Source organism: Hydra vulgaris, chromosome 08 (assembly GCF_038396675.1).
Source record: "Hydra vulgaris chromosome 08, alternate assembly HydraT2T_AEP".
In the NCBI taxonomy this organism is placed as follows: Eukaryota; Metazoa; Cnidaria; class Hydrozoa; order Anthoathecata; family Hydridae; genus Hydra; species Hydra vulgaris.
This window is the reverse complement of record NC_088927.1, coordinates 41,527,501-41,544,416: the sequence shown is the minus strand read 5'-3', so window position 1 is coordinate 41,544,416 and position 16,916 is coordinate 41,527,501. Positions and strand designations below refer to the sequence as shown.

The 16,916-nt window shown below is 26.7% G+C and overlaps 1 protein-coding gene and 1 long non-coding RNA gene across 2 annotated transcripts in view; one reads left to right on the top strand and one right to left on the bottom strand.

Moving 5' to 3' along the window:
- Window positions 1–4,262: 4,262 nt before the first annotated feature.
- On the top strand, window positions 4,263–14,255 carry LOC136083853 (uncharacterized). The gene is made up of 3 exons (XR_010640143.1): window positions 4,263–4,575; window positions 13,880–13,977; window positions 14,101–14,255. It is a non-coding gene; the product is annotated as an uncharacterized LOC136083853 (long non-coding RNA).
- LOC100202533 (ER lumen protein-retaining receptor 2) overlaps window positions 7,185–16,916 on the bottom strand; it is a 17,809-nt gene continuing 8,077 nt past the window's right edge. Inside the window, exons 3-4 of the mRNA XM_065803754.1 lie at window positions 10,697–10,949; window positions 7,185–7,573 (exon numbers count right to left, since the gene is read on the bottom strand). Of these exons, the coding sequence (XP_065659826.1) occupies window positions 7,539–7,573; window positions 10,697–10,949 (288 nt within the window). The 3' untranslated portion in view covers window positions 7,185–7,538. The remainder of the gene's footprint in view (window positions 7,574–10,696; window positions 10,950–16,916) is intronic.

Here is a 16,916-nt window from a genome sequence, read left to right as displayed (position 1 = left end):
CAAAGTTGAATTGTTTGTTAAAAAATTTTCATCAATATTATTTCTTGATTCCAATAGTTGTGTTCTTCCTAATATAGCCGTGAAACAGGTTAATCCATTACTTGACATTTGTATTACTCCAGCTTCTGTATCTAAAGTGGTTTCCTGCTTAGACTCTTCTACAGCTTGTGCCCCAGACAATATAATTGTCTTCCAGAAGTGTTCTCCGGAGCTGTCGTCTATACTCTTAAAACTATTCAACAAGTGCTTATCAGAGTCTTTTTATCCAACCGGCTGGAAAGCGGCATCTGTTATCCCTATTTTGAAATATTCTGGAGAGCGATCTCACTCGTCTAACTACCGTCCCATTAGTCTTCTTCCTATCATAAACAAGGTTTTTGAATAATTTTAGTTGTTTTAATTAACAAACACTTAATCTTTCATCTTGAATCTAATAACTTACTTTCTGATCATCAATATGGATTTTGATCTTCTCTTCTACATCTGATTTGCTAACAGTAATAACCAATAGGTTTTATCGTGCATTAGATAAAGTTGGAGTGGTTAAGGCCATCGCTCTTGACATTTCTAAAGCTTTTGATAAAGTCTGCCATGCTGGTCTTCTCCATAAGCTTTCTTCTTACAGTGTATCTGGTAACATCTTTAAGATTATTGAATCTTACCTTTCCATTCGTAGTATAAAAGTTGTTCTCAATGGACTGCACTCTTCTACTTATTCTGTCACTTCCTCAACATTTTTCCAGCCAATTGTTATTACAACAACTTAGATCTTTCTATATTTATGAACGGTAATGTACTCGATGAGCCATTTACTCTTCATCTTCTGGGATTAACTCTTACTTTCAATCTTTTATAGAAACCATATATCAAATTGTTGCAAAATTAGCATCTGTTAAGGTTGTATCTCTTTATCGAGCTCAACACTTTCTTACTCCGGATTCTATTCTCTATCTCTATAAATCTCAAATTCGTTCTTGCATGAAATACTGTTGCCATATCTGGGGTGGATCTTCCAATGATGCCCTTTCTCTTTTAGACAAGGTGCAAAAACGCATTGTAAACATAGTTAGACCTGCTCTTGCAGCCAACCTCCAACCATTATCACATCGTCGTAATGTTTCTATAAATGCAATAATGGGTATGTATATATATATATATATATATATATATATATATATATATATATATATATATATATATATTATAAGTATTTTAAGAAAAATGAAGTTTAGTGTTTAGTGACATTAGATATCTGTTTATTAACAATTTATTTAATTAAAAGTATACTTTAATGACATTTTAGTCCCAACAAAATATATAAATGCAGTTTCTGCGAAATAATTTTCAATAATTTGAACTTTTTGATGCATAGACCATTCTTCCTGATGAACCTACTGATGGAGAAACTGCTGTTGAAGACAACTTAAAATTCTATAAATACAATAATGGGCATATATATATATATATATATATATATATATATATATATATATATATATATATATATATATATATATATACATGCATACATATATATACATATATATATATATATATATATATATATATATATATATATATATATATATATATATATATATATATATATATATATATATATATATATATATATATATATATATATATTATACGTATTTTAAGAAAAATAAAATTTAGTGTTAACTGATAGATATCTGTTTATTAACTATATATTTAATTAAAAGTATACTTTAATGACATTTTAGTCCTAACAAAATATATAAATGCAGTTTTTGTGCTAAATACAAGAATTATTTATTCACAGTGTTTTTTAGAAAACAAGACGCTCATTTTGGACATGATTGATTTTTCCGATTTAAGTTTATCAACTTATAAACCACGTTAGCATGTAACCTTTTAGAGCACTTATTTTTCATAAGTAGATGGTAACACATTTTAATATACAACCACAACGTACTAAGTGTGTGATGGGATAATAAAGTCGTCCCCCACCCCCCTTCTTTTCAAAAAAAAAATTCAAATACAAAATTATATGAAAGTTTTTTTTTTACATTATACAAAATACCATTGCAACCTTATCTCTTCTCCAACCTCATCTATTTACCATCGATGACTCCATAGTGTCTGTGTTCTATCACTCTATATCAGGTTGTATAAACCATGCAAAAACTAACTATGAACACTTCGACCTTTGAACTAAACATATGGGAGGTAACACACATAAAATTAAATATTTCTAATTTTCCATATAATTAAATTTTAACTAGCCTTTAATATTTCAATTTCTCTAAGTGAACATGTCATATATAAACAAACAACCAAGAAGTTTGGCTTTGAAACTCTGCAAACTTTTCTTGTATCATTTTTATATATAATATTGAATTGTTATGGTTTTTTGTGAGATCGTTTAGTGTTTCTGACAGAAACTTTAGATTTGCAATGGCCATGTTTCTGTGAATGCAAGGCCATGTTTGCCAGATTTGCAATGGCCATGTTTAATAGAATGTTTTTTACATACTATAGGTGTCATGCCTATACAGAATGTAACAGAGTTCTAATTAGTAGTAAAACAGTAATGCTGTCAAGTTTTTCAGTTTTATGAACTAGATAATGAAATCAATCTAAAAAATTTCATTATATATTTTGCCTAGCACAAAGTTGCAAATCAGTTTGATATCTTTTACATTTGAGATAATTGATAATTCAAAATCATGCCATAGAATATACATCATCAGAACATCTGTTTCCAACAGTCAAAAGTATTAGTAATCAGTATATTGAGTCGATTTTTTACTTTGTTAGGATACAAAAGGTACACTTTATGAATAAAAACAAAAGTTAAAATAATTCAAGAGAAAATTTTTGACATTATAAAAAAAAACTTCCTGCGAAATAATTTTCAATAATTTGAACTTTTTGATGCTTAGACTATTCTTCCTGATGACCCTACTGATGGAGAAACTGCTATTGAAGACAACTAAAAATTAGATAAGTGTTTTTACTAACTTATTATAGCTCTTACTAAGTTATTATTGCATCTTTAAGAACATTGAGCACTCTATTTGTGGAATACACTAACAATTTATATATATATATATATATATATATATATATATATATATATATATATATATATATATATATATATATATATATATATATATATATATATATATATATGAACATATTTTAAAGATAAACACGATTTTTTTATTCTTGACATGTTTCGTAGTTAACATACTACATTTTCAAAAGATAAAATTTCAATTTAAAACTCTGGATATAAATATAAAATCAAAGTTTGAAGACATTACAGAGAAATAATAACAGACAACTAGAATTGTTACTAACCAATAAAATTTATAATACAAATTACGATACCGTAAATAGCAAAAAAATAAAATTTTAAGTCAATAAAAAACAAAAACAAAAAAAAACTAGATAGACAAATTTATATAATGAACAATTTTTTTTATTTAAAGATGGGTTAACCCATTTAATATGGAGTGCTTCTTTAATTTTAAATTTGTTATTGTTAGAAGCAGTATCCAAAAATTTAAAACAATTATGGTTACTTAGATTTTTACAACTAACAGATGAAATTAAATGCTTATAAACATTAGATTGTTTGTCACTTATAAGATGCTCATGAATCCGTATTGTTAAGTGTCTGAAGATTTCTCCAGTATAACTGGCATTACATCCAGCACAAGAAAATTTGTAAAAACATTGGATTCGAGCAGCTTAGGAAGTGGATCTTTTATACATAAACTGTTTTGTAATTTGTTGGTAGTGATAATTAAATTAATTATAACATCTTTACAATATTTTTTAATGATTTTATTAACATTAGATTTAGTAAAATTTGAATAAAATCCTATAAATGGAAGCTTATAATATCTTATATTATGGTTATCAATACTATTTATTACGGATGGATTTAATTTTTTATCAATAAATAATTTAACTCCAGTGTCAATTATTTTAAGGTGGATATTGGTTATTTTTTAAAACACTAGATGGATTTTTTATGTCCTTATCAAATCCTAGCCATATGTTGTTGATTTTATACGTCCTATCAATTAAACAACGTATAAGACTAATTTTATAACAATAGGAACAAAACTGGAAAATTTTTGTAAAAGACCAGTATATGTTTTTTTGTGATAAACTGATGTGGAAAGCGAAATAGACTTATGTCAACGTCATCTAATTGATCATAATATTTCCCGTTAAATAAGAAATGAGAACCGGATGTTGAGATTTGAAGTAATTTTTTGAACTGTTGCAGTACGAATTCTCTTAATACAAATAATAATTTATTTTGAGAAATTTCCACTGGGTTATGGACACCAGCATCATCAGCTCGTAAAATATTACGAAATTTTTTGAACGTTAAAAAACAGTTTAATAAATTTTTTTTTAACTGACGTCAGCAGTTGAATGGCTTCTTTTTTCGTTACGCAAGAATATAAAAAATGGAGTTCAAAATTTAGTTTTGACAAATTGATTTATTCCGCCATTCGATGGGAAACATTGGTGCCTCTGTATTTCGAGTGCTTCTCGTACTTTACGGTCGAATTTTTTTTGTTTTTAATTTTTTTAAAAATTTTATGATTATTTCGGGTTTACCATTTTATGTGTAGACTTATTAATCAAGTTTGCTCAGAACTATTAATTAACTGTTTAATTTATTCAAGTGTTGCAATTAAGTAACACTAGATAAGTTTGTTGAAAAAAAATCCAAGATTAAATGAATTTTTTATCAAGTTTATGTATCTACCTTTGTTATTAATTTATTACGGACTAATTTTCAGAGAGCGCCTATTTTTAGACAAGTCTTGGGCCTTGAATTTGAGCATTGAAAATATCCGGTCCTAGGTACACGAACTTCCCCTAATTATGTATTTAACTTATAGCATAATTTTTAACATATAACTTATAACATTAACTCTCAGGTGGTTAAAAAAGTCTATGATGTTATCGAATATCCCTTACTGTATATCTTTAAGGTGGCTCAAGCCCATTATTACTAAAATCTTTAAAAAAATGTAATTTCTCTTAACTAGGTTAAGCGTCGGTTGGTTAGATAAAAAAAAATTTTGACCATAATTTTGAAAAATTGTTCAAAAAAAATTTTTGTTAGCTAGATTTGTGTTAGAAAAAATCCCTAAATAAGATAAAAACTTCAAACATTAAATTCTAAGTGTCTGTAAGCATTTGAACCAAATTTTTATTTCACGTAGATAAAAAAGTAAAGGAGGTTCTGAGCTAAAATCTAACTTCAAAACATTACGAATATATTTTGGCACAAAACTTAAAATTAGCACGCGTAGGTCCAATAGGCCTATCTCCAATGATAGGCCTATTGGACCATAATATCTCCAATGCTTCTCAAAAGTACTAGAGCGCATAATCTACAACAGACTTTTTACATACCTCCAAAATCACAATATTCTTTTTTAATAAATAATACGGATATCAAAAAAACGAATGGTCTTTTTAAAACTGCAGTAATAGTTAACTAAAAGTTAGTAAACGAAATTTTGAATGGGTTTTACAAAAATCAATTCACACTTGGAGTATTTATTGATTTGTCAAGGGCTTTCAATACAATGGATCACGAGATCCTTCTATACAAACTTAGTAATTATGGTATAAAAAACAAAAATTTTAAATGATTTAGATGCTATTTAAAAAATTAGAAACAAGCTTTATATTACAATAAAACTTATACTTCCTTTGTAATCATTATTTGAGGAGCTCCCCAAAAATCCATTCCAGGTCCTTTGTTTTTTTTTATCTATATCAACCACATACTTCTCGTATACTAAACTTTATTATTTTTGCAGATGACTCCTGAGCTTTCTACACACACTCAATTATTAATACTATTTTTAACACAGAAAATTAGGAGCTTGAAGAGTTAAGCGATTAGTTGGAGGCCAACACACTTTCCTTGAACATCGAAAAAAGCAAATACATTCCTTTTTACAAGACCGTATAAGACAGACAAATTAAATTAAAAAAATGAACAAAACATCTATTGCATCCTACAGTTTATGTATAAACTATCAAATAACTTGGTTTCAAATATACTCCATAATTACTTCCAACTTATTGATCACAAATACAAAACAAAACATATATTCGAAAAATGTCTTTGAGACAATAGAAATTCTCAATATCTAGAAGAGGACTACAATTGTGGAACACATCTCTCGCAAACGATATTAAGACGATTAAAATATTATTTTCTGTTAACCGGCTCTTATTTTCATATAATAAATCACTTGGCCAATTCGTGAAGTTATATAAACCAGAAGATGGAGAAGTTTTAAAAACAGAAGATCGAACACAACTGAAATAGCAAACTTCTTTCGATATTTTAATGAAATAAAAGTTGCTGACCCATTTCGAGGCGCTAAAGGTGGCTCAGGTTAAAAACCACTAAAAAATCGAAATTAAGTTATGTCATCTTATTTGGAATTTATTTTTGATTCTGAAAATATATACCTTTATATGCATTTTATCTCCATATTTCAAGTAAAGGTAGTTTTTTCAAGGTAGAATCTTTTTAGCTAATATAGGAACGCCCCTAGCAACAGCGACTTCCTGTCTATTTAGTGAACAATATTTTGTTAGTACTTTATTTAGTACCTAACCGCTCTTCGATCTGAAAACTCGGCACAAGATTATATTGCTAATGATGACAAGTAATTAAAGATGGCTCAACAAATTTGAAATGTCTATAATAATAATGTCTATAATAATAATAATAATAAAAGGCTGTTTTTAAATAAAAATTTTAACAGCCTTGTATCATAAAAACTAAAACTTAACATTTATTTGATGTTTTTTCAGCGCACAGAAATTAGTTACAATTTGCTAATTTTATTATCGAAACTTTTTGGCTGTGGACTAGTTTAATTGATATTTTTAAGTTTTATATGCAATAAAACGATCGCTTAAAAATGTATTAAAAAACCCCCGGCTTTATTTAGATTTATTCCCTTTCATAATAGCAACGAGTCACGAAGCTTATTTGACGAAATACTTTATTGGCAATAAAAAAAAACCAACAAAGAAAGTCATAATTAAAGAGTTTCGATTTAAGTTTTAAACAGAGGTAGAGAACACGTATAAATTTGTAATACAATTACATAACACGACATAAAGAAAACTTGTTTAAATACAACAAAAACCTTTCAATATTTTATCCAACTCAAATACATGAAAGATTAACCAAATAATGGCGCTTAAATATTTTAATTGAGTTTTTAAGTACAATGTAAATTTTTATCAAGTATAGAACAATAGAAAAAATCATTTATCATTGAATACAGTAGTAGTAAAAACGGTCAAAGCCAAAGCAAAATTATCATTTTAGAACCACTAAAATACAAATACTTCTAAACAAACTAAAGTGTAAACATATGAGCTTGAAAAATAAATTTATGGTAAACAAAATACTGTTATTAAATAAAATAGATTTCGTCGTGTTTCTTGCCTCAAGAAATTTAATTTCAAATACTTGTTCAGGCTGGCAACTTTAATGATTTACCTTTCAAAACTAAAAATAAAACAAAAAAATGTAAATTTTATAGCTACATATTACTCTTGAAATCTTAAATTTTAAAGTTTTTATTATGGGTTATAGGTCTGGCTTTAAATAAACACTTTTTTACATATTAAGAGTGATTTTATTATGGGTGATGTCTGGCTTTAAATTAATACTTTTTATATATGATGAGGATCAAACAGAAAAAAATATATACTTTCAGGCACATGTTGAAATTAGGATATTTTTTTAGCATTTCAGTAACTAAAACTTTTTAAAGTTAAAAAAAAAAAAGAATTATGAAAATTTAAATTTCGTCATTTTTGTGATATCTTTAAAAAGTTTTAAAAATGGCCACGTTTTAAAATAATGCTTTCATTTAAAGTCTATTTAAAAAAAAAAAAAAAACTATTAGATAAATCTTAAATTCCTGTATAAAGTTTATAGACCTAAAGACTGACCAGAATGATAACGACCCACGCAATTTTTTTTATTGTTTAAGAGATAAATTCATTTCCAAAATGCAGTAAAGCTTATAATAAAACAACATATTCGAGCTGATTATAATATTGCCTTAATTAAGCGCTTTAGGATCATATGCATAAATTGCTTTTTTAAACATTCTTTTATATAAACTTTAGTTCGTGTTTTCATATATAGCTTTCAAATTTTTTACTTTATATTGTTGGCGTGCCTTAAAGGATTGCATATTTTGGTTGCCCGAGAGCATTGAACAGTCAAAATTTCAGGATGTTTCATCATCAATTATAATGCACTTTTGATATCCTTAAAGCTTTTCTCCTAAAAGTTTTCAACTGGTCTTTGCTGAATAGCTTCTCGATCTTCCAAGGATTTTTCTGCTACTTATATTTGCAATATTTCTTTTAGACTTTTTGAAAGGCTGACTTGCAAAGTTTTTTATTCCTGATACCGTGAATAAAGTATTCTGAATTTGCTTGAAATGTCTTTACTTCTAGTATAAAATGATTCTTTTACTTAATTTATTTTATTACACTTTTACCTTATTTTTTTATATAAGTAATTAATCAAACCAATAAAAGAAAATTGTCTAAAAAATAAACTTTGCTGAAATACACTTTCAGTTGATGATTTTCTTTAAGATAAAATAGAAACTTTTACAAGTCGTGACTTCACAAGTTATTGACAAGTTATTCAGCAGGGATTATCCTGGTCATATTTTAAAAATCAGGAAAATTTTTTTTCTAAAAATATCCAGAAAACATTTTAAAGAAATATCCGGAAAAATCTGAAAATAAAAATGCATTTTGTGTAACTAAGAATATCTCATGTTTGAAATGAAATACATTATTTGTACACACAAGTTGTTATATTATTTAATGTGTTATTATAACTTAATTACTTAATATAAAACATAATATTAACATTATGCACATAATCTTAACATCATTTGCACGCAAAAAATATTTAAATGTTTTAATTTTTCAAATTAGTAAAATAACGGCGTAGCATTTACAGTGGTAAATATTAATACGAAAGATACGAGATAAAGAAATTCATTATTTGTTGTATTATTTAATGTATAATTATAAATTAACTATTTAAAATAAAACATATTAACATTATTTGCACGCAAAAAATGTTAAAATGTTTATAAAATTTTTATGTTTTTATGTTAATGTAATTATATTTTTATGTTAATGTTAAAATTTTATTTTATTAAAATGTTAATATGTTAAAATTTTATTTCGAAGGAGTTTTATGTTTTTTGTACACAAAACTACTTCGAAAGTACATTGTTGTATATCTATTTTTTTTTCAAAGTTTCATAGAATATGTGCATCAATACGTATATAAATCGACTGTGAAAACCGTAATCACAGCGGAATGTACATACATCAACTGACCTAAATGGAGATAGACGCAGTAGAGTGCACCTACATCGACTAAAGGTTTAGGTTTTGGCAGGAATTCTCTTTTATAAAAGAAAAGTATTTCAATCTTATGTAAACAGAGTTTATAAATTTATATAAAAAAATTATTTTGAACGATACCTTTACTGGCTTATTTGGATATCCAAAAAAAAAAAAAAATTTTAAAGAAATATCCGAAATACTGGAAATATCCGGAAAAATATAATCCCTGATTCAGTCAAACTTGTACAATCTGAAGAACTAGAGTCTTTTCTATTAACACTCTTTTCTACAAATAATAATGGTTGCTGCTCAAACAAACTATCACCTCTTGATCCACAAACCGAAACTTATTCTCACTTGATTTACATTTCATCAAAATTTTATCTTTTATGCTATAAAAACTTTTGCTAGTTTAGTTTTTTCATCGCAAATCTTTGGAACACTCTTCCATCTTCATGTTTTCCAGACAATAGTGGTTGCTTACAACCTTATTGGGAGTAAATTAATTTTTAAAAAATATATAAAAATTTTTTTAACTTTTCATTGTTCTGAAATGAGAGTAATTAATTGAATTATATAATTTGAACAACAACTCACAATGCAATATTTGTTAATCATTTTTTGAATTTTCACAGCTTCTTTTTTAAAAACTGCCTAAAAGCATAAATTGGACTTCAATCTATTCCTTTAAAGCCTAAAATATCTAGCTGTATAAATATATTAGGTCATGGTTCAAAATCATATTTTGCTATTTTTTAATGGTAAAAGCAACATAAATACTATATAAAATCTAATAACTAAAACCTAATACGAATATGATTTTTTATATTGCAAACCAGAATTTATTAGTCATATAAAATTATATTGTTCAGCAAATTGCAGTAACCTTTTATAAAGATTTAGTGAATTGTATTAATGTGTTATAAAGATTTTTCCTACATTCATTGTTTTGATAAACACATTCTTTACATGTTTCAATTTATTTTTACACATTACACACAAAATGTTTTAAAACTTTATATTAAAGAAACACATTAAAATTACTAACCATAATAAAATCACTACCAAAATATATATTTTGAAAATTAAAAATTCATCAAAATTATAAAATAATTTGATTGTTCATATTGCTATAATCAATAGTTAAATAGTTATACAAATAAGTATAGACTTAACAACAGACTTACTTACACAGACTTAAACATATGTAACAGACTTATCATAACAACAATAGACTTACCTTTAGTAATGTATAGATAAAAGAAATCACAATAAAGGACAGTTTGCACACATCCAGAAACAATGGCAATAAGATCAAAAAATCCTTCAAAATAATATCTGTAAATCCAATTTAGCAAATACAATGCACGATAAGATCCTAATGCAAACAAATAATGACTTGTGATACTTTCAGCCTCACCAGTTTTCGAAATCATAAATAATTGAGGAAGAATTGCCACTGACTCCAAGTAAATAGAAAATGTCCATAAAACCTTGAAAAAATAATAATAATTTAACAAACTCATATAAAAAGGGAATATATTATAAATTATTGCAAACAGATTTGTTATGTTTTAGTATTAAGTAAAATTTATGATTAAACAACATGAACTACCTATTTTAAAAGTACTAACATTCTTTTTTTGTGACTCAACCTACATTTTACTGCTTAACATCCTTCTTTTCATGCTTTTTATAACCCCTCTTTTATGCTGTTTCTCTAATATAAACAATCTAGAGCATTTTCTTTAATTAACTAAAGCTCATTCATACAATATGTAAGGCACTATCTTCAAGTTTTCTTATTTCTATCACTACTTTTTTCTTCTGAACCTGCTACATTTCTATGTGCTGATACCTAAAATCACATTAACCTTCTCTAACAAACATTGTTTGATACAACTTTTTTCCTAATCTGTCTAAGATTATGCATCCTTTTCTTGTTTTGTTAGAATCACAACACACATACATCTGATCATCTTCTCTCTTGGCAAATACTATATCATATAAACAATTAATTTTATATAGACATAAAAGGATATTGTATGCCAGCTAAATAATTTCAAACTTTTATTCCTTCTGGAATAAAAGTTTGAAAGCTTTTATTCCTTCTCTTCACGTTCAAGTCAAACCACATTCTACTCGACAATTTTCACCATCTTGAGCAGTCGCTTTATTAAATCGTGATCATTTTTATCTTTTTTACAAGAACATCTCTCTTAAGAACAAAGTTCCTTCTATTATTGCAAGTAGCCATTGTAAAAAAGTCCTGTCCAATGTTAAACTCTGCTTTTTTTTAGTTTACTAAACCTTGTATCTTATCTCAGATGTTAGGTTCTTCAACAGTGTCATCAACTTAAGTAAGTCTAACATTTAACCTCTAATTCATGGCTCTGATCTTTTTACTTCTCTTTAGAATAAAGCAGAGTTATTTCCAAAGAAATCTTACTCTTATTTGATTCTTGAATCTAATGGTCATACTCTTCCTGCCAGTTAAACAGATTGAACCATTGTTAAACATCCAAATCACTCTTGCTTCCAATGCTAAAGCTAATTCTCAATTAAACACAATTTGTGCTCCAGAATAGATTTACGTCATAGTCTTAAAAAAGTGTTCTTCAGAACTCTCTTCAATTTTTGCTAAACTTTTAAAAAGTGCTAAATAAGCAATTTAAAAAACTCTAGAAAACACTTTGACCTCTCCAACTATCCTACAACTAGTCTTCACTCTCTTATTAGTTTTTTTTATAAAAAGTTTTTGAAATTACTAAGTCATTTCTTTTAAACTGCAGTATTAAAGTTATTCTTGAAGGCCTACACTCCTCTTTATTTCAAGTAATATTAAGGATATATACAGAAGCAAAGATAGAGCCACAAGGCTCTATCTTTGCTTCTGTATTGTTTCTAATCTACAATAACAATCTTTATGAATATTTTACATCTAAAGTGGCTCTATTTGCTGACAACTCAACTTTAAACTCTTGTCTTGACAAAAAGTCTTCACTTTTTGATTGCTTAGAACAAATAGCTGTGACTTGTCAATTTAAAGTCTTTAAACTAGAGTTGTTAACCGGAATATTTTGTACAATAAAATTCTTTCGGAAGGATATTGAGAATCAGGAATTTTTGTTTTTCGTACCGAATTTTACAAAACAAGTTGAATTATGAAATAAAACTATTTTGCTACATACGAAAGTAGCGCTTACGGAAGTCGCACTCGTGGAACGAGCTCTTTTGCTAAACGACGTTTTGAAGTCTATAAAAAAATTTTTTTGGCCGAACGGATATAATTGTAAAAATTAAAATTTTTATATACCAAAATGTTTGTAATAAAATTTTATTTTTAGTATTGCAACATATGAACATTTAAGGGTTTTATTTTTTGAAATAATGATAAAAAACCAAATTTCTTTCGAAACGAAACTCTTTCGCACTGCAACTTGCAAAACAGTTCTTAACGGAAAAACACTTACGAAACGCGGCATATTAAAAATATTTAATTACGTTTTATGAATCAAATACGTATAATTAACTAGGTAACTAAAATACTAATTATTATAAGTATAATGATATTGATAAGTTTCAGTTAGTAAATTTTTATAAATAAACCTAGACTTTCATAAAATATACTAAAGATGTCTTTCAATGAACAAGAGTTAAATAATGAACATAACTTGAACAACATAAACTTTCCCATTTTGGGGGAAAAAAGAAAATATAGAGCATGTAAGTCATTTGTTTGGGATCATGTACATTTGCCTCAAAAAAATAATACATTTGTAATATGTCAACATTGCAAAACAAAGTATCCTGAAGACAATAGTAAATGGAAAATAAAATGGTCCGGCAATTCCTCAAGCAACATTATTTGGCATTTAAAATCTGTTCATAAAATATTTGGAGCATCAAATTGTAATATCAAAAGACAAGAACTAGATGTTCTTTATGATTTAGATTTGGAAAAAAATGAATAAATAGAAGTTGATGAATACAGCTACATTAATAAAAGGTTTATATTAAAAAGACAAGAAGCTATAACTGAGAAATTGCTTGATTTCCTTCTCAAAGCAAATATGCCGATGTGCCTTGTAAATCACCAATCATTTATTGATTTTGTTAAAAGTTTAAATCAAGATTACAAATTGCCTCAATATATATATATATATATATATATATATATATATATATATATATATTTATATATATATATATATATATATATATATATATATATATATATATATATATATATATATATATATATATAACTATGTTGTTTTAAGTATGAAAGAGTAAAGATAAATTTACAAAAAGATATGAACGATTTATCATATGGTTCGCTCACACACAATATTTGGATTTTGCAAGAAGCCTATTTAAGTGCAACTTTTCATTATGTTGATAAAAATTATTGTCTTTGTAGTCGAGTTCTGGGTTTATATCACTTTACCGAATCACATATCTCCATACATCACTTCAAAAATCAAAGAAATATTACAAGAATGGAATATCGAAAATAAGGTACAATATTATAGAAAATTAACCCATAGATTGCAAATGCAGTGAAGGCTTGTAGAAACCTACATTTTTTTCAAATATATCATAAGAAGAGTATGGATTATACAAAGTTCTTTTTTTATTTAGGCTCTATACGCTGTGGCAGACTCTGGATTTAATATGAAAAAAGCTTTAACAGATTTAGATCCTCTATTAAAATATTTTTCATGCGTTGGTCATAAAATAAATTCATGCGCAGTCGATTTTTTAAAGAAATTTAATATCAAACGATATACGAACTGTAAGGGTATGTACTTTTTTAAATTGTTTTTAATATTATGTTTATTATTGTTATAAATAAATATTATGATGTTATAGGGAGAAATATCATTAATATAAAAAAATTTAATAAAGATGACAAATTACGAACAATCGAGATAACAGAAGCTGAAGCTCGAAAATATGAAGAAATTAATTTACTTAAAGATAAACTTAATAGCTTGATTGCAAAGTGCAAATCATTAGTTGGTTTATTTAGACATAGTGTAGTTAACTATTTTATACAAACTTTTTAGAAATAATGTTTTTGATATTGTTAGAGCATAAATTATTGATTACATTATTTAGTTCATTATTTTTTATTATTTAATATCTCTATATTAAATGATGATAATATCAGGGCCAACAGGTAGGGGGGGGGGGGAGATGCTATAGAACTTTCTGAGAAAAAAAAAGTTTATCTAAAAAAAAGGTGGGGGGAAGCACGTGCTCCCCGGCTCCCAGTGCCGTTGGCTCAAAATATTAACAGTACATATATGTATGTATATATATATATATATATATATATACATTTTTTTTACAGAGCCATCCATAATTTTTTGATATTTCAGATATGACACTTCACGTATTGTGCTAACTCCAAACTTAAGTATGTTCATGTCTATAACAAATGACGAGGCTTTGCAAAAAATCGAGATGATGGAGGCCTGGGAACAAAAGTACCTTAAAGTTTTTCAACTTTACAGTTTTATACAAAATTTAAATTTATCGACGGGTTTTAAATTTCATTATAAATATGGGGGTTGTGAATTTGCATAGTAATAACTTTTGTAATTTACAAACTTATTAAATGAAATTAAAAACCTGTAGATGAATTTAAATTTAGTATAAAATAGTAAAGTTGAAAATTTTACTAGATAACTGCCCTCACCTTTAATAGGGGGGGAGGGGGTGGCTAAAATTTTAGAGTATTTTTGTTCCTAGACCTCCATCTTCGCGATTATTTGCTAAGTCTCCTAATTTGTCATAGACATGAACATATTTAAGTTAGAAGTTAGCCCAATACGTAAAAGTACCATATCTGAAACCTCAAAAAATCCTGTGGGCGGCCCTATATATATATATATTATATATTATATATATATATATATATATATATATATATATATATATATATATATATATATATATATATATATATATATATATATATATATATATATATATATATATACATATATTGATAACAATTAAAATATAGGATTAACGAAAAGACTTTAGTCTTTTTTAAAGAGTTTAGCAGAGTCATTTTTTGTTATGCTACTAAATTAAAAGTACTCTCTCTATATATTTTACAATTAATAATCAAGAATCATATAGAATTTTGTTTAAGTGACATGGAATTTTGTGTAGCTGACAAGATTAACTATGAATATGTCACATGACTGTAATGTAACCAGGAGTATCCGAAGTGTAGTAGAATTATTCGTTTTCTAAAACAGTTAGCAGGTAGCCTCTAGCCAGTTGAACAGACTGTATGTATAGCATGGCTGATTTTATGTTGTATACAGTGAATATATAATAATAAGAATATAGGAAATAATTATAGAAGAAAATCAAAACAAATTAAAAAAAGAGAAAAGTAAAGTGTTAATTCAGGATGTGAGGTGTATGTGCATAAGCATGTGATTGTAAATGTTGTAGGTTATCTTCTTTGTGGGAATTGTTAGGTAAATAAATTTACCTAGTGTACATGTGGTAGTCAGGAAGATAGTCGTTGCTCCGCAGTCCACGCGCAAAATAAATTTTTTTTGTAAATGCAATCCATTTTAGTGAAGCTGCACCGAGCAGTGAACGCCTTAGGGATGAACAATAAGTTAGAAAGAGTTTAGCAGAGTGAAATAAAAGTACAAAAAGACAGATGTCCAGTGGAAAACAAAGAGCATCAAAGTAGAAAAATACTAAAAAACTGATAAGTTTGTAAAATAATGTTGTAAAAAATGAAAATAAATTAAAAAAGAGAAAAGTAAAGTGTTAGATCAGGATGTGAGGTGTGTGTGCATAAGCATGTTTTTGGTAATGTTGTAGGTTATCATCTTGCAGGTTTTGTTAGGTAAATAAATTTACCTAGCTAATTACCTAGATAATTGATCAAATTAGTTAGATTAGATGAATATAATATTATTTGCTAATCATTTAACAATATAGTAAAATAAAATTTTTCCAAAAGGCCTTTATAAAATAAAAAGCTTTAAGTCCACACATATTCCTACATAGCTGGGGCCAGCATGCCTATGGCCCTGGCTAATATTAAAATAGTTTATTTCAACAAATTATATATACATTGCATCGTTGTGCAAAGGAAAAACACACATCTCTATTTTATTGCGAGATAAAAAATAAAAACTACAGTTTTATTAAGAAGGATTTTAATACAAGTTTCTGATATTTTATAGCAAAAATGTATAATTAGTTAAAATTAGGACAAACCTCAAAATAATAAAGTTTTATACCAATACTTATTTTTAACTTTAACATGCCAACCAAACTGCCAACCTTAAAATGTTTGAGGTCGGAAAAAAATTGCCAACCTCATTTCTATGTTTAATGATAACCCTTTTGTATCAAATTTTTTTCGCAGACCTGATGCCGTCCTTCAGTTTTCTTAACAGTTTAAGGTTGAT